This window comes from Colobus angolensis, unplaced genomic scaffold (assembly GCF_000951035.1).
Source record: "Colobus angolensis palliatus isolate OR3802 unplaced genomic scaffold, Cang.pa_1.0 Scaffold298, whole genome shotgun sequence".
In the NCBI taxonomy this organism is placed as follows: Eukaryota; Metazoa; Chordata; class Mammalia; order Primates; family Cercopithecidae; genus Colobus; species Colobus angolensis.
In genome coordinates, this window is record NW_012116243.1 from 2,721,291 (window position 1) to 2,746,320 (window position 25,030).

General features: G+C 34.0%; 1 protein-coding gene across 1 annotated transcript in view; it reads right to left on the minus strand.

The window, feature by feature from the left end:
- The window catches only part of FBXL17 (F-box and leucine-rich repeat protein 17), a 551,136-nt gene that overhangs the window by 154,759 nt on the left and 371,347 nt on the right, over positions 1-25,030 (minus strand). Inside the window, exon 8 of the mRNA XM_011949326.1 lies at positions 7,785-7,861. Coding sequence (XP_011804716.1) covers positions 7,785-7,861 — 77 coding nt within the window. The remainder of the gene's footprint in view (positions 1-7,784; positions 7,862-25,030) is intronic.

A 25,030-nucleotide genomic window follows, 5' to 3' on the forward strand; every position in this document is an offset into this window, starting at 1 on the left:
ATATTATTGTTATGAAAGCTTGTTATTTGACTTATTTCTAATTTAACTGGATACTTAATTAGTGATAATCCAAAGTAATATTTCCTTTTACATAATACATGTTAATGGAAATTGTTACCATGGAAATACTGAATAAGACAGGAAAAGTCACAACAAAAACTGGAACTTACACCGAATTTTCAACTAGAATATTTTCATAAGGTTTCTTCAAAAATTTGTCCGTGTTTGCACGTAATCACTTTGGATGATTTCTGTTCTTTCTTTAGAATAACCAACATGTACAAAAGCTTCCATTCAGACACCTGTTCTTGCTGTGAGCCTTTCCAAGGTTGTTCTACCTCAAATGCCCTTCCTTCTCCTCTCTGTTCTCCCATGTCTCCTCTTCTACAAATCCTTCCCCAAATATTGCAGTCTATGATGATTCTGCCTTCTCTTGAGCCCCAACATGTCATAGGTAGAAAACTTTACGTGGCTTACGTCTTCCTTCTCAACACAAGAGTACTTCCCATCTATCTCTGTATTTTTCAGAGCACCTTGCCAGTACCATGCACACACAGAGTAAACATTTGCTGAATGAAACAAAAATAATAAAACCAGTCCAGAATGAATTCCAGGATTAGAAAGGAATTTAAAGATCATATAGGCTGATTTCCTACCCAATGCTTCCATCTTTCCACATCCTCCCTCAGATATTATCTCTGCTTGAATAGTTCTCGTAATAGAGAACTCACTACCACTCAAGATATCTATTTTCAGGAAGTTTTAAACATTAGGAAGCCATTTATTGTTTGGGATACTGGAAGTCTAGCATTGTTGCAATTATCTTGATATTCATTCCAGCTCCATTTAGAACTATCCATCAGTGATATAATACTGATAATGGCCAATAATAATTATATATATATACCTTTAGATAGTACTTGGAAAACAATGCTTGGTCTGCATATCCTAGGGTACTGTACAATGAGGATTAAAGATAGGAACTTTGTAAAAAAGGATGCTTTATATGATTTGGGCCTAATTTCCTATACCTATAGAAGACTGTTTCAAAGACTAATATTAAAAATAGCTAGTTAAAATTAGACACTATACTTCAGAGATGCTAACAGGAATTGAGAAAATAAAAGATGGAAAATTAATATTTCAGTTAATAGTTAAATATGTAAATTTATAATTTAGCTACAAAAACTAATTTGGAACAACAACATATATGTACTTTGAGGGGTAAGAAAGTTAAGGGGTAAGCACACAAAAACAGGTTTATTTGTCTTTTAAATGAAGGCAGAATGTTTCTTAATTAAAAAAAAAAAACAATTAAATGTGAAACTAGAGTTAACCTTTGAATTGGTTGTGGTGGTATTTCCTTGAACAAATGTTTTAAGAAGTCCTTCTCAATAGATTTGACATTTGTAGTCTATTCTAGCACGACACAGTGATAAGAGTTGTCACTGCTCAGTCTTTTATTTCAAGGTTACTTAGCTACGGTCTTGGGATGACCTAGGAAATAGGAAAGAATGTCAACCATTTATTTGCTGTTGAGCAAAGGAGAAAGGAGAAAAGCTTAATAATTAAATACCAAATTTTGGGTGAAAAATCATTTCTATTATGTATTAGTCTGCTTTCATGCTGAGGATAAAGACATACCCCAGACTAGGTAATTTATAAAGAAAAAGAAGTTTAATGGACTCACAGTTCCATGTGGCTGGGGAGGCCTCACAATCATGGTGGAGGGCAAAAGGCACATCTTACATGGCAGCAGGCAAGAGAGAATGAGAGCCAAACGAACAGGGGAAACCTCTTATAAAATCATCAGATCTCGTGAGACTTATTCACTACGGTGAGAACAGTATGGGGGAAGTGGTCATTATGATTCAACTGTCTCCCATTGGGTCTCTTCCACAACACGTGAAAATTATGGGAGCTACAATTCAAGATGAGATTTAGGTGAGGACACAGTCAAACCATACCACATTACTAAGAAAAAGAACATAACACCTGCTAAATGTAACTGTAGGAATATAAATCTAGTAATGGGGTACTCTAGGAATAAAACAAAATTTAGAAGTGGAGAGAAATAACTTTTAAGATGAACACATAAACAAGGGTAATTTGCAAGAATAGATTTAGCAAGTTAGAACTATTTTGTTAGAAACAGTAAAAGTTACCTGTATCTAAATAATAGAATGGAAAAAAGTGCGAATAATCAACAGTAAACATTAGGACATTCTTTTTGACTTACAAATGTCTTTTCTAAAGTTCTTCTCTATCACCTTACAACTATTAGAGTTATTCCTGCTGATAAAAGGAGTGTAATCTTACCTAGCAATCTTGGAGCAGTTTAAAATACTATTTAAAAATGAAACAAAATATAAAATTAAAAAAAACCAGGAATTTCATTTAAAATGGGAGATCATTACACGTAATGCATACCTAATAATATAAAACATAAAATGATACAATAAAGAGCAAAATTATTTTGGGTGTAGAATTTTTTTTTTCTTGAATAATTTATCAATGTTAGTCTGGCAACAAAAGGGATACCAGGGTAACCCAGAATGCTTGTTGGGGTTTCTTTAGTTTCTTTCGTATTTACTTTGATGATGTATTCCAGATCCTAATCTGGGTTAACTAACAGCTTAAAAGGGTTGGTATCCCAAGGAGAGGTAGGTAAGGAACAACCTTTTAATCTTTCAATAGTATTAGAAGGTCAACAAGGCTGGGGTGAGACGTGGGTTACACAAAAAAAATGAATAATGTCACCAGGCCACTCCCTGCCATTCTTCTTGTCTGGAAAAGAAGATGTATTACTTTTTTTTTTTTTTTTTTAATAAGCAGGCTAGCCTGTCCTCTGGATCCTACCAGCATTATCCCTTTAGGAATGCAGAAACTAAACATCTGCATCTAGCACATGGTCCAGCACACACAGTGGGTGCTGAATCAATATTTTTTGACAGAATATTATGTTTGACAGAATGAAATTTTTTTTTATCATGTCTGACATATGGCAGCCCAACTAAAATGACATCTCCAATCATAATCATGGACAAAGTGATCTCCTTGACTTGGAAGACCTTTTGCCCAGAGCAATTCAAAAGTTTTGTCAAGCCACATGGTTATGTTAAAAAGTCCCAGATCAGTACTGCGATCAAGAATAGGGCAGCCAAAGACAGCCCCAGGACAGCAGTCCACTGTGGGTCTGTAGAAACCACACAGAAGGATGTGGAGTGGTACTGAGTGAGCCTGTGGGTTGTCAGTGACCTTGTATGCCCCCAAACAACAATGTCAGTATGTATTTACAGTCCTCTTTAATTAAAGATTATTTCACTACTTAAAAATGGAAACAAAAAGATATCTCTAGAGTGTATTTCTAGGGCCCACAGGAGTGCTAAAGTGAAAAAAAAAGTGGTAACTCTGAAAGAAACCTGGGTCATTTTACAACTGCCCCCTGGCACAAGGGTCACAATGGTAATATTCACTGTGGAGACACTAATGGAGATAAGCACTTTATTCATCCATCCCATTTATTATACCATATGAAGTGCTGTGCGGCCCAACAGAAAGACCGCTTCCTCCATAGGCCTGAGTGATACAGGTTGATTTCTCCTTCTTGTCTTCCTCTTAATCCCAAGGATACACTTTCCTGAAGGAAGTAAATTTTCTTTTCTTTTCTTTTTTGAGACAGAGTTTCACATTTGTCGCCCAGGCTGGAGTACAATTGCATGATCTCGGCTCACTGCTACCTCTGCCTCTCAGGTTCAAGTGATTTTCCTGCCTCTGCCTCCCAAGTAGCTGGTATTACAGGCTTGCGCCAGCACGCCCAGCTAATTTTGTATTTTTAGTAGAGACAGGGTTTCACTATGTTGGTCAGGCTGGTCTCAAACTCCTGACCTCAGGTGATCCGCCCGCCTCAGCCTCCCAAAGTGCTGGGATTGCAGGCATGAGCCACTATGCCCAGCCTTGAAGGAAGTAAATTTTCAAAAGAAATTTGAGCAAATAAGTAGGTTGGGAAGTACTCAATGACAAATTGTTCCAGGAACAAAGAAAAGCATAAGGGGAGCAATGAGAAACTTATCCACATAAAATGAAAGTAGCACAAAGGAGAGATAGGTGAGAAATCTAAGACAGGAAGGCAAATGAAAGGTTTTAGATTTTTTGCTGTATCTGTTTCTATTCCTTACTAATAATCTTGTTTAGCTAGCTTAGCTCTGGAGATCAAGTAGGCAGGTATAGACTAATGTAGGTCAAATTTCTAAATAATGATTTCCACAAACAGAAAAGCCACACTTGGAAGAGGAGAAGGGCTAATTCCTCTTCAGAGGGAGAGAGAAAGAAGATTCCGTATGATAAGAACTGCCAATTAGTGAGTGTCGACTATGCCACCAGGCACTACACGAGTGTTTTATATTGATTTTCGCTAACGTATGTGGCATGTATCATCATGTGGATTAACAGATGGCAAAACTAGGAAGTTAAGTAACTTGCTTTAGGTTACAAAGAAAAGAAGTGGCAAAGCTGGAATTTTAACCGAACTCTGTAACACCTAAGTTTGAGTTTTTTTCCACAATACTGCCAATGACATACATTTGTGCAGTGATACAGGAATGACAATATTATATTTCTCTTCAGGGAGCAATTTCCCCAGACTGTATTTTCTATTTAGCTGTGTCTGAATTATTGATTTGTTTATAATTGCTACCCTTTGCCATAAAGATATATGTTCAATTTGGGGAGTAAGAAGCCTATTAGCATGATCGTTTGCTTTATGACAACTGTATCATATATCAATTAAAATAAACATAACTCCGTAACAGCCTGGGCAGGTGTTACTAAGTACTATAATACTACATTTAACATCTGTGAGAATCTTGACAAAAATTACAAATTATATGCCAGGTGAGGAGCTGTTTATGAATCAATGAAGCCTGTAAAAAAAATTAAAAATCTCAGTATACCATACTAAAATAATGTACATATTCACCACCACAGAAAGAGGAGGCCAAAAACAGACTCACCAGTTTGAATAAGAGTAAAGCAATAGGAAGTAGAACAATGGGGTAGTCTCTTAAAGGATGAATTGCCCACCTATCAGATGTACATCAAACTTTACAATTTCTAAGTAGCTTCAATAATCAAAAAGTTCTATAGAATATGTTTTTACTTGTCCAGCCAAAGAAGGAAAAGGGCATCTGTTTTTCCTTCTTAGAATTTAATAGGGTAGGGGGAACACAGTCTCTCCAGCAGAGCAGTTACCTTCAATAACATGCTGTTTCTCTGGTTACAATGAATAAGCTTTTTGCTGCCTCTTTGACAAAAATTACCCATATAGCATTGGCACTGTAGTGGGTGAAAAGATGAGATGAGCTGAGCTTTCAGTAATTTATTTAATTTTATAATCAAATAGCAATTGTAGTACAATCTCATAACCTATCAACCTTTCCCTCTCTTCCTCAATTGTGCCCCAACATTTCGGAGAACAGAATCAACAGATGCAAAGACTTTCACCATGAACCTTTTGCATACTTGAAATTCTAGTGAAGAAGGAAGGTAAGATGGGGCAGAGAGCTTGAGAGCTGGAGGGACTGAGGTGCAAGAAAACTCATAATCAATTTCTTATCACCATGGAGAGGAAAGTCCACAAAATTTTCACTTCTGATTCTGCTCAAACGGACAAGATCAGTTGTCAACTTTGCCTGACATTATCTTCATTTAGGCAAGTTTTACAAAATGACTGGTTGGGCCCCACTTCATAGAAATTCTAATTTGACTAGTTTTAGGTGAGGCTTACATGTCAATGTTTTAGAAACTCTTCAGATAGTCTAATGTGCAGACAGGGTTGAGAAACACTGAAATAAAATAATTCAGAGACACAAATAAATGTAAACCATATTAGTAAGGTTTTAACATAAACCTCTTCCAAGACTTAGGAAAGGAAAGGTGGCAGAAAAATTCTAAGTGAATCTTGTTTTTATCCCACTCCTGTAGAAAAACAACACTTACTAGCAGTGTACACTGTGCTACTCACAAGGTTAGGTACCAGATACATACAGAAGCATGAAGTCAGACATTAATTCCTCATTTTACATCTGAGGAAACGGAGTGTCCTATATGTGAAGGAACTTCCCTAAGGTCAAAGAACAAAGACAGAACTTGATCCCAGATCTGTCGCAACTCCAGAACTTTTTACCTTCTCAATATCTTCTGGAACACTCCTTTTTGTACTTGATAACTTAATAGTAGATACTGGGCACTGCCTTTGTTAGGACACAAAGTATCTCTACGCCTTCAGAATAAAGTGTGCCTTCAGCAACATTTTACACTGCAGACCCTCCGAGGAGTTCATTATAAGGGATTTAATCCATAACTCCTGGCTATTAGCTACCTGACAATTGGCAGTGAAAAAGGGGGAAATACACAAAAAGACTGGAAGAGCAGGTTGTGACAAGTTTCAAATGAATGAATGAAAGTATTAGTTGATTAACAAATCTACATGGGTATATATACAATATACATATATAATACACACACACACTTTCTCTCTTGCTCAATATGGCCTGTGTTGGTCAGGGAGAACTCTTTAGGGCCTAGACAATGCTAGACATGAGAAGTTTTAGAGAGTTAACCATGTCTAAGTAGCAATCTAATTGCCAATCCAGAAAACAAACAACGTAAGTAAAGAAAAATACATCAAAACATTACTTTTACAAGGCAAAATTAGGAAAAAAACTCACAACCCAGAAACATTATGAATAAGACATATTCTCTAAAATAAACTGAAATTAGGTGTGTTTTTAAATTAAAAACATTAGAGTATTTTTAAAATTATAACTTCAGTAGAGTTTTTCAAAAAGATGAATTTAGTAGCTAATAAAAGACAACTCTCCCGTCCATGGCAGATGGTCAGTGTGACACCCTAGGACTGGAGTCAGTTATTATTACGTGTCACAGCTAACGATACAAACGTAATGGATTATTAACTTCCCTTGAGATAGAAAGCATATTCTCAAATTTAAATGAAGAAATCAAAAAGTCAGAAAAAATAAAAGAAAACCATTTCATTCTCTTAAAAAGTCTAATGTATTTTCAGTTAAAACTCTGTAATTAGATTAAATACACAAATGGTTAAGAAAAAATTTATAAACTTAAACAAAAAAAAGAAGGGCTAGGTTATTTTTATTACTCCAACAATATGACTTCATATTTTTCATAATTGTAGAAAAAACTTGCTTTTTGCCACTTTAAAAGAATATTGAAAATTAAGATAATTTAAAATGTTGCATATAAATGTATGCCCTTTACTTCCTATATCCACAAATGGACATTTCCAATGCTTTTCAGAATTTAAAGTGTCAAGAAGTTTGGTATTTAGAATGTCAGCAGATATGCTTTTGACATGATATTACATTAAGCAAATAAGCTCAATGTAATAATTTTCTTAGTTATATTTATTATGCCCATTTTATTGTTAAACTTATTTACTGTTAAACTTATTTTCATTGTATACCTCTTTTAGCCATACTTTTTAATTCTGTGTATGTGTGTGTATGCAAATGTACATGTGTGCATGTGTGTGTGATTGCATGTGGCAATGAAGTAATATGAATATTCATTTTACTCTGGTTCTTAGCTCATAATTTTTTTATTTTTAATTTTTGGTACAGTCAGAATGAGCATAAATGATGATAAACAGTCTCTAAGATATAGTTCTTGATTTCTTTTAAAAAAACTTTCAATGATTTTGTAACTTTTTATCTTAGAAAGGATTAGGACAATGGTTCATTACCTACCATAATCTGTGATTTTACAGGACACCAAATATAGCTCTTTCAGGTTTTGTCCTTCCTTTGCAATGACCTCCACACACCTGAAACATACAAAAAGTGGTGAGTTATACTAATGCGTTTCAAGTTAAATTAGCAAGGGTTTGAATATAACAGAAAGAGGTCAGCATTTGGTGAATGCCACAGCTTCTTTCAAGGTGTTGCAGGAAAGGTATTATATTCCCTGCTTTAAAGTCAAGTGCTGTCATACCTAACTGACTTTATTTAAATACATTTATGACTAGTGCATCTTTTAAAACCAAAGAGCTTAGAAAGAAATATTCCCATAAGGGTAATGTTACATTTGGTAAAAGACTAGTAAACATATGCTGCTTAATGAATATATACTATTTATATAATTAAATAATAATAAAATAATTAGAACTCTAGAATATAGATAGATCATTATTATAGGTAGACGGTTATACACTCATGGTTAATGAGCTCATGGTTAATATGCTCAATTATTAATGATGGAATTAGGTAACACTGAAATAATATTTTTTGCAAAATTTTATTCAATTTGATATCAAATATGTTCTGAAAAGCTATAATTTTACAGATTAAAGATGAAAGAAAATATGTACACATAACTTTAAAATATCTTATTCTTAATATTGTAAATAAGTTGTTGTAAAGGTTTAGGCCATTTTAACAATATAGATATAGATACGTAAGACTGTGTTTTCTGGTTTCATTTAAGTTAAAAAAAAATATTTTCATGGTGCACTCTGATCTAATAGGCCTAGTGGAAGTTGTATTACAGAATTGAATGAACTTTAAAAGTAATGATTAACAATATTATCCATTTTGTGGCTCAGTTTCCTATAATATCAGAAAAATTTGTGCAGTCATACAGACACACAGGCAAATGCACCCTTCAATGCAGTCCCTCTTTTAATCTTTATAAATAAGAGTTAAGTAAAAGGGTAAAAGCAAAAAGAGTCATTAACCTTTTCTAGGAAGTAAGGATCAAGTAATTTGATACCTGTGTGCATAATCTATCAAAAAATTACTCAGTATCCATCTCTGTCTTTCCTATATTTTATTTGCTGTCTGGCTTATTTGTAGGAATCTTCATAAAATGTCAGGAAATTTTATACAATTTTACTTCACATAATTCATTATTGAAGGTTAAATTAGTTATAGAGAAGACATATATTTCTTTTAAAAAATTTTTATGGAATTTTGTTTTAATGGAATGATAAACATTTCAAATTTCCTCAGAATAACCAAATAAACATTCTTTTTCTTCCACTATTAAAAAAACTATAAAAAAAATGGATAAATTTTTCCATGTCTAAAACAAGAAACTGAAAACAGCAAGACAATGCAATTATGATTGACACAGGTTGTGAGGAAAATTTTAAAGCTAATTCCATGTCAATTGGTTTTAACATAATATTTAAATAAATTCATTATAAAAAGAATAAAAACAGAAATGAAACATTACCAACAATAACAACCTTTTATATGGTAAAAATTATTTTTACATGCTAAGAGTACACAAAAAGGCCCTAGATAACTGTAATATCCTAAATCATTAAAAAATAATCTGATGACTTTCAGTCAAATCAAATATACATATCTCACTGTCCTCTTCCATTACCTACCAAAAAAAAAATAGATCCAATATTTCGCATGGCCACCAAAAATCATTAATTGTAGTTTGTTCTCATGCTCTATTTGAATAGTTCAAAATGCCTGATTTATATTTGATTATGCTCTAAACAAGTGCAATATCCTATTTATCTTCCTTGTACTTGATTTTACATCAGATATGCACACAAGACATACAGATGACTAAAAATAGCAAATGACACAATTGACTTCACTGTACAAGCCAAGTCAAATGTTAGTACATAGGCAACAAGAACCAACATTTATATAAAATAAGATGATCAATCACTGGATAAAGACTTCCTAAAAACTGATAAAAGGTCATGAGCATCAGGTTTCCCCGCTATTGAACAGAGAAAAGTTCAAGAGGTGTAGACAATTATGAATACCTATTATAAAATCATTTAGCACACTCAGGAGGCAATACAGTGGCCAAGAGATAACACATGATTAAGAGTAAGCAGTGTCTTTCAGATAAAAAAGGGAGAAATATAAGGGAAAAGCAATTTGCTTTCTATAAAGAATCACCTAGGATTTTTGCTGTTCTTGAAAGTTCAGGTAAACAGGGTTTTCCAAATACTTTTAATTACCCTGATCACAGCCAGTGTGCTAAAAGTCATGTACAACATAAAATTAATTTCTGAAATAAAAATTCATGGTGACAAAACCATACCCTTGGAAAACCTGTAGCAAAATATTAATTTTATATCTGTTATGGATTTTACATTTGAAAAGAGAAACCCCAAATTCTGTGATTTTGGACAGAAACGTCATATATATTGAGACACAAAATTGAGTGGTTGCAGTAGGTAGATAAAGTAGTTGTTGTTTTAAGAATTGAAAATGGAAGTGGTTTGTATTATCCCATTACTACAAATTGGTGGAAATGGAACACCACTTCATGTTCCTGGCTAGTGTCTGAAGTCTCATAATCCATCTATGTCGTGTTTCCCGGGTAGCATGTGGTGATAGCAGTTCACGATAAGAGATTGTGGATGCTGACTATCCTTTTCTCCTGAAACTTTCAGAGTCCATTCTATAACATGTTTACAAGTAGTACATAACACAAGTCTGTGAACATATTTACTTTAAATAATTCCACTGTTTTACAAAGAATCTTGGCTCTAGTCATAACCTTTAGTGTATTAAAATCAGAGCAATTTCTAGTTCGCTGTATAGTATGTATGCAAAAAACAAAGTCATAAATCTTAGTATGGACTACAGGTACAGCAAGTTAAGAGGTATTTATAAACTGATACCAATAAAAAAGAGAAATGTGGGCAAAGCAAGAAGGAGAGTGACAGAACCAAAGACCACATGTAAAATGTTTACTTCTTCATCACCTTTCTTACTCACAGATTACATAGAGGAATATTCATTAATCAAAGTGATGAATTACTTTGGTCCATAGGAGCAAGCCATGAGTTTCTAAACTCACAATATAGAATTCAGATTTTTCCTATTCTTCACCAACCCCTTGTCCCCATCATTCCTATAGGCAAAGCTCAGAATATCACATGGCCATTCTCTATGAATCAGTAGGTTCAAAGATTTCCCACTTCATGTATGAAAACAAAAGGAGTTATAAAATTTAGGAAAAGAACTGTGTCCTCACAGAAAGTAACAATGTATAAGATAATTAAGAAAAATTCATAACATGGGAAAATGGCATAGTGGATAAATGCTGAAGAATATCAAATACTTTTAAAGTAGCTCATGAATGTCAAGCACAATTAAGATTACTAAATCCTAAGGAGAGATCTGTCTTAACAAGAGAGAATAAAGGAATCAAAAGACATGCTAGTCTCCCCTTCAGGGAATCACAGAACAATCACGTACATTTTTTGGAGCCCTACATCATCATTCTCTACAAGATAAGTCCATATGAAAAAGTTCTCCAAAAACAAGTCTTAGGTTCATTTAAATATACTTTAATTTATTCTGAATTGCCTACCCTCAGTTTATTTTCCTGCTTTTATGTTTTGGCAGGGGTCTGAAGAGAATTTTTTTTTTAAAAAAAAACAACATTGCTACCATTGTAAATTCTTGAGTAACAGCTGTTGAATACATATATATAAACTCTTTTGGAATACAGAAAAAGGGCCAGAAAACCTGCTCCAAAGTATCCTAAGCATCCAGAGTTATTTTTGATAATAATGTAACTTTATGCTCACTTGCTTTTGATAATGTTCTAAAATGCACCTGAAACATCTGATGAAATATGAAAAGCAACAGAAAGGTTACTTTGGTAAAAGCTAGATAGGATTTTTTTCCAAAGATGAGAAGGCATTACTTATTTTCAGTGGAGGGAAAATCTGTCTGCTTAGCAACAGATTCCTAATCATATGATTTATGTGAAGGGTAAAGGTTAATGAATTAAGCTGTGTAAGCTTCAAAACTATCAAAGGAATTCAAAAGAGCCTTGAATTATGGAAAACAATGGCCCATTCTACATACATACCAAATTTTTATGTTTTTTTGTCTCCTACTCAAAAGCTAGAACATGGCATTAGTGACAATTGAAAAGAACTAATGAGGAAATATGACTACATCGCTTGCAATAGGAGTGTCCTAGGAGACCTTGTTACTGTTTGTGATGTGCTTTAAACCCAAAAGAAGCTAATTGGAGCTGCCAGACACTGGTTTGCAAATCTCACTTTAAAGGACAGCCTCAATCACCTCAGAGGTGTGAAAAGAAATGTCCCCATTAGAGATGCATTAGTATGTGGCTTGGTGAATTTCTAAACAAACTTTAGTATGTTTTTTCCTAAATCACTTTTATATTTGAATAACAGATATATCTTTAAGTGAAACACAAATGCAACAAGACAAAAACAACCCCACAGATCTAAAACAAAGAACTATGAAGAGGGCCAGAAAGTAATTGGCAAATAAGTGCATCTGGGAGCTAGGTATATTTAGGTTGAATAAACATGTAGATCAAAACTCAGAACTCCTGAAACAAATCATAAAAGTGATCTATTTGGGGTTTCAGAAACAGAATCTCATTTTCATCATTTCTTGAAAGTAAGCAAGCCAAGAATCCAACCTATGTTACATAGATTGTAAGTGGGTAGGGGCTTAAGTAGCTACAACACACACACATACACATACACACCCAACACACAAAAGGAGTAAAAAGTGTTTACGAGATCTAAAGAGAGTAACAAGAGAGCAAACAGTCCAATTCCATGCTGCAGAAGCTCATCCTGACTAATTCATACATGGGTCATTTAAATGATAGCAGAGGTCACCATAACACAATTGGGTATCTTACAGAAAGAATAATGATATCTGATTGATTTTTCTAAAGCTCTAAATGAAGTTTTACTGAAGAATAATCCAATCCCAGTGCAGTAAATGAATGGGTATAATTTATAGGTTTACTCTGCCTTCAGAAAATGCACAATATAAAAGATTTCTATGCACAAAAGAGATAAATTTACAAGTAAACTTTTACAAGATGAGTCAATTCGAGAATCTATTACTACCCTTGATCTCAGTCAAAAGGCCAAGAAGCAATCAAGAATCTACTAATAGTATGTTTCCCCTTAATACATTTGAATACAATTTCATTTATGAGTCTTATATTTATATACTTTTTCTAAGTAATAGGACATCTTAACCTTGCAGAAATGGCATGAAATAATTTTTTTTTAATCTTCAAGTTAAATAGCTGTACATAAATGACAAATACAAGATTATTTCTGGAACATGGCAGATGGTATCAAGGTGATATGTTAAATCCACTTTGTATTCTGCAGTATACTTTTTTTGTAAATGCTCTTGTATTCAATCCTATTGACACCACAATACCAAATATACACCTAAGTCAATTTTTCATGTAAACTTCTAAAGATGTGCTCATAGAAGAGATGTTTACTACAAGAAAAATTCTTTTTTAAAGGTTGACTTGCAATTAAACTGTGAGAGCATTTGCTCAAAACACGTTCTTAATATACCACAGGGGCAAAGACTAGGAGTGACATGCAAAATGTCACCAGCTCCACCAGTTAACAACAATTATCTTGGGACACTCATTAAGTTCTCACTACCAAATGTTATTCTCTAGAAAGCCAATATCTGATTAGTGTGGCTGAGATTAATTTAAGCTCTTGCTACTTAAACAATAGCAAGCCGATGCCCATTTTGTCACACTGAGAGGTAATGGAAGACTACAAAATTAGAATGGTAGTGTTTTGCTATTTATGTTTTAATGAGGCACACCACAAGAGGTGGCCTACAAACTGAAATGTTACTAAAACTTCAGTTCTATGGGTTTGCATCTTTGCCAACAGAGGGTGTTACACCTTTAAGGAAAATGAGGCAGAGCAGATGTCATTTGCTGATTCTTTCTGGACCACTCTCTCCTTGAATGTCTATGACATTAAATAGGTTTTCTCATTGGAGAACAGGATTTAGCACTGAAAAAGTAATATACCAACAAAATAATATTTTTCATATATTTAGGAATGGCCATCACAAACCTGCTGTTATGAAAATATGTTTTTCTTCATTTATATAGTAAAATATGTTTAAATTTAATTTGAGTGTTTCTTAGAATACTTTAAACATGTATTTTAGATAAAATAACGCCTGCAATATTTTAAAATGCACATTTTCTTTAAGATACTAAGAAACAAGATGATTAAAGGTTTTTCTGAGGGGGGGGTACAGAAATTGAACTAACAAACTTGGCTCTAGGTTTAATATTTCAGATTTATTTAACCAAAAGTTTTGTTTTTTAATTTTAGCCATTGTTCCATCCTTTACCATAACTAACTAAACCTTATGTAACAGGTTAACATTTTCTAAGTATTCCTCAGAATATGCAAGAAGCAGAAAAAACGTGCTAAGTTTTATTAATTCATTTATTTAATTAAAAAATGTTTCATTGAGTGTAAACTATGTTTTAGAAATACTAAAAGATATAATCAAAAGCCACATTATTATAAAATGAGGAACATAATACTTATAACCTTGATGGATCAAATACTGTTTATTGTTTGTGGCTGTAGTTGATATTCATGTTCATACCCAGGAGCAGCAAAGTCCTATTACTATCTCTATAACTACTAAAATCAACTGAAGGTAAGCATTTCCTTTAGTCCTATAAAGAAAATATTTCAGGACTAAAGGAAACACTAGAAAAAAAAAGGAAGAAAAAAATTAAAGGCAAGCTTTCCTAATTCACCAGTTTATTCATTCTTCAGTAGAAACACATGTCGTTAGTTACTTTGAATACGTAAATGCTAAGAAACCTCCTTCATCTTTTAAGGTGTTTCAGTTTCCATCAATTGATAATCTATGTACAATTGATAATCCAGATACTGTACAATTTTGATATAGCTAAGACTGGTGCTATCTTTATGGTGTTCTGGCATATTTTAATACAGATAGCAGAAGAGAAGACTTTGTCACCCTACATGTAACAAAGATTTACCATGTGGAAACAAAAGCTCAGGACCCTAGAAAAGCAGATAATACTAAACATTTAAAACTACAATCTAGGTTAATGAACTGTAATTCTTTAGAGACCACACTTGTCCTGAAATAAAAGTCAGGCAAAATTCTGCAAGCTCCAAACTGATGCCCACCACAAAAACATTAATAGTAAAACTAGAAATATTGTAAAGAGATTTGACAGGCCTCCAAATAGCTAAAAAGGATACTGTGAAATTTAGGTGAAATAATTAGACATATAATTGATTATCATCTCTCTGCCCAGCCTGTTCCCTTTATCTTAACTGCTATAAGTATTGATATGAAAGTTTCAATTCAACAGACCATGTATTTTAAGCTCACTTTTAATTTAAAATGGCTAAGACTAAATTATTTTAGTGGAATATAAAAGCACTCAGAAGATGAGATTTCAGGCATCATTCATGAAAGAGTTAAGCACTTCCTCACCAGAAGACAGTCACAACTCTGCTTTGTAGTGACTAATTGCCTCTTTAACCCCTGTGCTCTGGGAGTTGGCCTGTGCTTCAATACTAGTTTTGTGATACAGCCAAAGACTGATGTTCAACATAGACCTCCCATGACCCGTGTAGCCAAGGAGGCAGCTCAGACAAGATGCTGACAAAAGGTTTCCTTCTCATTTGGGAAGGCACAGAATCTTTTCTTGGATAAGCCAAATTCTCAGAAGACTATAAAACACAGGAGGTAAAGATATTTATAAAAGTTAAAAGAATGGTTTCTCACTTGAGCTAAGAATGATTTTAAGCATCCCAATGTATCACTCAAAATTTTGTTCAAAAATGGTTTTAGTAATATGAAAAAAAAAAGTTTAGTTCTCTTAAATGCAATGAAGAGGGTCCCTAATTTGATGTCTTTGAAAGCTTATAATTAGATAGCTATAATCAAATACAGAGGAAAGCAGGTCAACATCTTCATTCCAAATGTTTCCCGTATGCTTTAAACATTTGTAACCAGGAAGCCTGCACATTGTCATTAATTTTTAAGCCCGGCAACTTCTGGTCTGATCAAAAACTAACAAAAAAAATTTACAGGAGATTTTTATGTAGAGATTATATAAAACTAATTAATCCTGCAATTGGGATGGCAGAACAGGATAGTCATGCTTTCTTGTTGTTTTCTAAAAGGGAAGGAATGAGGAAGGAGTTGTAGATTAGGGAGCAGGAAAAGTATAGGCAGTGGGAACAACTAACCCACATACTCATTCAGAAATAAGATAGGAGAAGAATCACATAAGCTTGAGGAAGGCAGGGACCTACATAAATTTGACATTATTGATGCTTAGCCAGATTGTACTCTGAATCCTTTGAGTCTCAAGGATCATCACTGAATTTATAAAACCTGCTTCCAAAGCTCTGGGACTGCCATTGCTTTACTCTCATTTTTCCCATATAATTTGCACATTAATGTTCACTTCAGAGGCAAATCATCTTCGCTGTAACATTTATAAGAAAGATGGCCGGGCGCGGTGGCTCAAGCCTGTAATCCCAGCACTTTGGGAGGCCGAGACGGGCGGATCACGAGGTCAGGAGATCGAGACCATCCTGGCTAAGACGGTGAAACCCCGTCTCTACTAAAAAATACAAAAAACTAGCCGGGCGAGGTGGCGGCGCCTGTAGTCCCAGCTACCCCGGAGGCTGAGGCAGGAGAATGGCGTGAACCCGGGAGGCGGAGCTTGCAGTGAGCTGAGATCCGGCCACTGCACTCCAGCCAGGGCGACAGACCGAGACTCCGTCTCAAAAAAAAAAAAAAAAAAGAAAGAGGCAGCAGGTCATGTTAAGTTGTTTTGGTGCACTGTGTTTATGCAGAGAAATAACTTTTTACTTAAAAAATAATTGTTTTTATTTATAGAAATATGTGGACTATATTTAAAAAAGAATGTGACAATAAAGGGCATCAACCAATAATTCTCTACAAAAAATATGTAGTTTATTTTTTTAATCCAAAAAAAAGGATGACAGTTGATTTCATTTTTTTTTTAACCTGAAGGACAGAGAAACAAAGTCTTCTACATTTCCTTTTTAATGTTCAAGTAAATGCTATAGGATTAGATTTCAAGATTCCAGAAGAGGCTATTGAATCTTACTTAGCTTCTCTGGCTATGAGGCCATTTCAGTGGTTCCTAACATTAAGAAGTCCATTTGTCTGTAAAATAAATATACTTCTAGAGGTTTCTTTCTAAACTGTTTATCTAATAATGCAAAGACTTGGTTATAAATAAGTTACAACCAAAGGACTATGTAGTATATATGTACATGTATGTATACACATTTATGAAGAGAACTCTTAACAAATATATTTTTTCCTTATCTATATTGTCACTAAATCAGCAAATACACAGTTGTTGTGTATACACTAAAAAAAAATAATTTAGCAGCCTAAACTCTGAAATACCATAATCACAAAAATCCAGGTTGCTTTGCATGGACTAGTCACCAGTCTATTCCCTCTGAAGAGAAACACATCTCTTTGTTCATAGGGAAAGTGGTGGAAAGCTAACGAAACCAGTGTGTAAGACTGATAGAGACCACAGGGAGGAAGTTACCCATTTTCTCCTTGAAGAAAGTTGCAAAAGCAAGACAGTATGTAAACACAGAGAAAGGAGAAGGCACATTTCACTGTTTGTTTCAGACAGTGGATACCTCTGTGGGAACATCATGTCTGATAGACAGCAGAAACAACCAACATTCCCAATCCAGTACTCAGATTTACATTATTTTAAAGGATAAAACAAAATGAACAGTGCATCTCTCTGGCATATTTTGAAATGATCTACCATTAATTAATACAGTTACTGTTCTGTCTGCATAATCAACAAACCATTTAGCAAAATAGAGTAACAGTATTAAAATTTCCGCTCTACACAAAAAGCACTCCTTTTAAGTACCCAACTAAATAAAGGAATAATATTCTGGCATTCTGCGAAAGAAAGATTGAGAGTTCGGGAGAAATAGTTTATTACTTTCAAAAGTCATTAGTGGAATAAGGAAGGAGAGCAATGGCAGGTGTTTGAAAGAGATGGCAGGTAGATGTGCCTGGAGTCAGTTGGCCAGTTTTGTGCTTCTATAGGCCGTGAGGGGATCATGAATTCTGTCCTGGTAATGATAGAATTTTATACAAAAAAAATAAAGTTAGAGCATAAATTCGTTTTTTGGAGATCTTTTATTGAAAGGTAAGCACAGACAGGGTCATTAGATTCACAATACTATTAGGCCATTTGGCAACATTTGGGGAATGTGAAAAGTAAGAGCAATTCAATGACACATCACACTCTGAAAAAGGTGACAAATTATAAAAGGTAACAGCATAAGCAAGTTAGCGAATGTGGATACATACTCAAGGAAGCATTAGTTGAGTTAGTGATTTAAGTTTGTGGAGAGAACATTGTAATGGGGAAAAAGAAGAGAAATAATACATGAATATATTGCACAATTACCAAGGAGCCCAAATTTATTTCAGCTATTTACTTATATTTAGCTGTATTCCATTAGAAACTCATATAAAACTATAAAAGAAATATTTGAGAAAGGCAAGGAGGGTAAAAAATAGGTAGAAAAATATTAAAGTCTGGGATATATCCATCCTGAAGGCATTCATATTATTCAGACCTGGAAAGCCTCCACAAGTGGGAAAACATTTCAAGTGTTCAAAGAACCAAAGAAAGAGGGAAGAATGGTAATTTATGCATAATATCATAGGACTTAAAAAAATTAGATGTTCAAAAGAAGCTACAGAAAGGCTAGATATGCTTGAGGCATTTCTGGTGGAAGGCTGAAGTTTTAAGAAAGTTCAAAATACTTTGTATCCATTGAGAAAATTTCCTCCCACTTCTTAATAGCATTGTAAACTTAATCCATGAGAAATTGGTCTCTCAAAATAAAAAGTTTAAAAAATCAAAATGTATTATTGTACATGATTAGTAACATAATACAATAATAAAACAGAGATGATATTTCACTACACCTGTATTTTACTAAATTTTAACACTTCAGGTAGAAAATCAATTGGTTATAGATGATGGAAATGCATCTGCAATGCTGACTGCCAAAATTCTGTGTGTGTGTGTTTAGGATATGGTACTGAAGTTGGGAACTAAATTCAACTTCTCTAAGTCTCTTCTATAAAATGGAAATTATAATATTTACCTCCAAGGATTTTGTGAAGGTTACATTTCATAACATTTGCAAAGACACTTTTAGTCATTTAACAAACATTTGCTAACATCTACTTTGTCATTAATTATTTGGATACAAAGACAGATAAAACAAATCTCTTCCCAAAGGGAATTCGCAATTGGGAAGTCAAATTTAAATATCCTCCACATAAATAAGGCAGGGTTATTCAGAACAAAATAGTATTTCCTAAAGTACATTTCTCAGAAAACTAGCACTCTGGTGCTTTAATATTTGACATATGTAAGAAACAGTAAGTTTATGTTAAATCAATCCATTTTTTTAATTTAGTAAAAATACAAATGCAAAGTACATAGAGCAGCACCTAGCATATAGTAAGCAATTAAATGTTATTTATCATTATTTAAGCCCTAGCATGGAACCTAGCTCACTTAAAAACTACCTGTAGTAGGCTGAACGGTGGCTCCCAAAGACATCGGGTCCTAATTCACAGAGCCAATAAATGTTACCTTCCATGGAAAAAGTGTCTGCAGGTATGATTTTGAGATGGGGAGATTTTATCTTGGATTATCTGGGTGGGCTGTAAATGCAATCACTAGTATACTTACAAGAGAGAGGCAAATGAAGATTTGACACTGACAGAGTAGAGAAGGTAATATTACTACGGAAACAGGGATGAGGGTGATGTGGCCACAAGCCAAGGAATTCCTGTAGCTATCAGAAGCTGGAAAGACAAGGAATGGATTCTTCCATAAAACCTCCAGACAGAGGATGACACCCTCATATTGGCCCAGAGAAACTAGTTTTGTACTTCTGTCCTCCACAATTGTGAGAGAATACATTTTCATTGTTTTTAAACTACAAGGTTGAGGTAATTTTTTTTTACAGTCACAGGAAACTAATACAGTGTTTAAGAATGATATTAAATTAATCACTGGATTACATGTGTAACACCAAGGAATTTGATTTATAAAGGTAACATGCTAATGGCAATTAAGATGATGTGATTGGATGGAACAAATTTTAAGTTGTGACAAAGACAAAAAAAGAAAACCTATACTTAAAGAATGCTACCATATCTTCAGTCTAATTAGAATAAATTCCAAAAGGTATGTATTTGAAACTTGAAACTTTTTAGAATAAAGACCCATTTTCCTCTGATATTATGGAAAATTTCAAGCAAAAATGTTGACAGAATTGTGCAGTTAAAAAACCATTATCCATCATTTAGATTCTATTAACATTTTGCTACATCTGCTTTATCTCAGATGTATCCATCTATCTCTCTATTCATCCCTGTATTCATCCATCAATTTATCTTATTTTTTATGCATTTCAAAGTGCAGACTTTGATACATTTCACTCTTAAACACTTTAGCATACACATCATAAACTCTAGATGAATGTTTGTTAATGGTTATTTTTTAAGTAAATTTTACTCACTGTCAAATTTGTGATTTGGGCACAAATCTTAAAAGCAATTGGTTTTGACAAATGCTTATACATGTCTACCTTGAACCCCTAACAAGATCTAGAGTATTCCTAATACCTCCTAGTGCCTTCACACCCAAAGCTCATTCCCACTCACAAATGCAACTAGATGTTTTTGTTACTTTGTTTCATTTTACAATAGCCTAGTTTTATCCATTTTCTTTTGTGAGTAAAAACCTAAAAGTGAAATTGCAGAGTCACAGAGTATTAGTAGTACCCACGTAGTAGGTGTGCAATTAGTTTTATAAGAAACTGCCAAATCTTCTTCCAAAGTTGTTATATCATTTTACATTCCTACCAACACTTATGAAAATTTTAGTTGCTCCACACCCTCAAGAACATAGATGTTATCAGGCTTTCAAATTTTAGACATTCTGATGAGTTCATAAAGACCATTAAAAAATTTAAAGATCCTGTAATAACAATTCTACTTTTTAAATATTTTCATTAACGAAATACACAATGACAAAAAATAACTAGAAATTGGGTAATATTTTTAAAGTCATTCATATACTTCCAGAATTTTGAAAAAGTGTACAAGACATAAAAACACACATATGTCATATAATTTATGCATTTTACAGGCAATACTTGTTGTAAACCCTATGCAATAGGTTTCTGGTCCCAGATAACATTTCACATGCTAGTTCTTTGGGATATTTTCATGGTTAATTCTACATATTTCACCACCTTTATTCCAAGCAAACTACATATCCAACAATGACCAGATAACTTCAGGACAGAAACCTTAAGTGATTGCATGTAGCCCTCAATATTATATTACATGCAGTTCTCCACTTTATCTCTCATGAGTTGAATTGGAAGTTCGGAACCAATTTTAAAATCAGCCCCAAACTCTCATGCTCTGTTAGCATCGGGCTTTTCATTTAAGGTTTCTACTCTAACTGAATATTTGATGGAAGACCTTACATAATGTTGTAACTTAAAAGGTACACTGCTTATCCTATCACCAAAAGAATTCTTAAAATTGTGTTGCCAGAAACTGGATTAGGACTCTGGCATTAGCCAGCAAATAGTAAAGCTAGATACCATGTATCTCCCAGCAGTTTTCTTTAAATCACTGAAAATAAGAAAGGAATTTCTTTTTTTTTACTATTTCTAATTAATACTTAAGTAAATTGCTCAATTTTAAGAAACATGCAGTTATTGATTTTCATAGCTACGTATACTGAATATGAAATAAAATTCTTCACTGAAACATGCTAAAACCTTAGAAGTTTTTAAATGAACATAAAGATGCTTTGTACTACTAGAGAAATAAACTATTATTTTTCATAAGATTAACGTTTTAAAAATGGAAACCACTGAGAAATAATTGTAAAGTTAAAAACTGTATCAAAGCTTTTAAAAGTCATTTTACACTGTTACACTATTCAATTATGCCATATAACTTTCAGAACATTCAACCTAATTCTTTTTAAAGTAAACTTACTATCAACCTCAAGGTTTCCACTTATTGACATGAAGGGTAATTTATCTTCTTTCATTGTTCTTTACAACGTTTGGCATTTCTAAGCAATGAAAGACCATTCATAGGAACCATTCCCCTAATAAACATTATATAATTTTTTTCTACTAATGATCTAATACAGAAAGCCATGGAAAGTGACTCCAAATTACTCAATTGTTTTCAAATTCAAAGTAATTGATCTCTCAGTGTGTAGTTATGTACCTTTATAGTTACGTACCTTTATAAATAGTTATGTTTATGCCTTTCCTCTAAGAACAATGATTAGAATCAATATCTACAAATAATTGCAAAGGAGAATAAATGCATACCTACTGCAAAAATTACTACAGAATCCAAATCTGAGTTTAAAAATCTCTCATAATAGCTAGCATAACAAATGCCAAACATTAATTATAAAAAGACATTCAGAACTATGTGGGAGAGGAAGAATTTTTTTGTTTGTTTTTTTCTTTTTTGAGACGGAGTTTCACTCTTGTCGCCCAGACTGGAGTGCAATGGCGCGATTCTGGCTCACTGCAACCTCTGCCTCCTGGGTTCAAGCAATTCTCCTGCCTCAGCCTCCTGAGTAGCTGGGCTTACAAGCATGTGCCACCACGCCTGGCTAACTGTCGCATTTTTAGTAGAGACGGAGTTTCTCCATGTTGGTCAGGCTGGTCTCGAACTCTTGACCTCAGGTGATCTACCCGCCTCAGCCTCCCAAAGTGCTAGGATTACACGCGTGAGCCACCGCGCCCGGCAAGGAGAGGAAGAATTTTTACATGGCCAGCCAGCTTTTTATTCACACAAATGCAGTACCACCATATTTACTATTGAGCCTTGCTTCCAATGCTCATGCCCAGCTACCTCAAGTTTAGAGTTCAGCCAAACACCTAAAGCACTCTTCCCTTGAAATCTGAGATATTATTGCCTAATCCAAGCCAGATAAAGGTGTGGAGAGGCCATGAAGACCTGGGGAAAAAAATATGGCTCCTTTTCCTTCTGTAGTTTTGTGAAAAATAACAATGAAAATACTAAATTGTAAAATTAATGAAAGGAAAACCAAAGTCTAATTTTTTTCAGATTGTTTATGCACTCTTGTCATGCTGATACACTAAGGCTGTGCCTGGTATGCCTAACAATAATCCAGGAGAAAGAATGAGTTTGTAGAAACTGACTGCTGACCGTACTGGCACCAGTCTGCTTTCCTGTTTTATGGATTGAGGTGACTGTGCTGGTTTTTTTGTTGCTGTTCAAATGTTGGCCCCCATCTATTATTTTCAATGTAACTTGAAACTCTGGATATTGACTACTGGTTCATATATTCTTCATAACTATAACTATGTCTGTGGGTCTACTGGACATATTTACTACAAAAATGGTTTCTCAAAACAATAAACCTTTCATATACTTAGATTCCATGAGAGTCACGAGGAAGCATCTCAGGCATATTTTGCGTGGCTGAGTTAGGGTGTTAAATAAACATCTGAATATGGATTTTTTTTTAGATCAGATGTGCACTCTCCAGTTGGCACAGTCCTGAGCATTCGCTAATGTTACATTTGATGTACTTTCTTCATTTACATTCTGTATCTGGCCCTTATAGAAATTTAAGTTTGCAACCCCTATGAATACCATATACATTGTCTCCACATGAATCTGAAACCCATAATTCAGACCGAAGCACTTGTCTTTTCTCAGAGCGACCATTGCTCCTAACCCCTAGTTTCCCTTCGTTCTGTTGTGACCACTGTATGAAGTATGTCATCATGCTGACCCGACTTCCTCCAGTTCTGGCCTGACCTGTGCAGCTACCATTTATCACATACCCACTGGCAGCAGGGCTCATGCTTACCTTGGATGAGATACTCAAAACAGGTTTGTTGAATGAATGAGAGAAGTATTGGTGCATAGTAATAAGGCAAGTCATGCTGTTATATACTTAGCATTTGAATAATTTTTATTATTCAGAATACCACTTTTGTTAAGAATATTTCAACAAAGTAGTGCATTATTTTTAGGCATGAAGACTGGTTTACTTATAGTGAGGAAGAGAAACACCTAGGCAAAATTTATCTAATAAAAGTGATAAAAAGCATGTAGTAACAAAACAAAGGGACTTAAAAGGAGAAAAAGTTGCATATGTAGATCCCTAGGATTTAAAATATAAATAATAAGGTAAGAATATGTAATAAAACATAAAGTAGCTTCTTCTGAATTTCTCTCAGTAAACATATCTCTTACGCTAGATAAAACAAAACGATCGAGAAGACACCATGATATTTATTTTATAGTAAGCAAAAAAGCAACAAAAGTTATAATAATTTTTGACAATATTATATGTATTGAAAATTATAAAATGCCATTAATTTCAAGAAACTCACTTTACACTTCTTGATATTGGAAAAGAAACATTTACCTAAGGGAGGTAAATTTACTTTCCATGAAAATTTCCACTGTAAGACAAGGAAAATATCACAATTTGTCAATGTGAGAGTAAACACCATAGTAAGACACTATGGGTTTTACTAGCTATTATTTTCAAAGAAGGTAGATGAGGTAAACCATATAGTTTAAAAGTACATTTTATTAAACATATATACTCTTTAACATTTATTTACTTACAGAATTAAGACAACATGTTTACTTGAAGTACCTGGAACACACCTAACTCTTTTTAGTTTAATTCAGAAGTGGCAGTAGCTTTAACAGGCAGAATGACAGGGTGCTCTGGCCATAGACTCAGCAGTCTGAGTTCCCAGGACCAAATCCAGGCTTGGAGACCTCAGCAAGCTAGTGTCTCATGTTCCTTATTTTTACAGTGGGGGCAATACGATCTACCTCAAAGGGTTTTTGTAAGAACTAAAATAAATGCTATATGTAAAGAGTTTAGAATAGTGCCTTGGATACATTGGTGCATGTCTTAGTTATCATTACTTGAATTAAATTTTCCCTTATCTCTAGACATTATGTGCCTCCTGATTTCATAAAACAAGACATATTCCCACACGTTCCATATTACG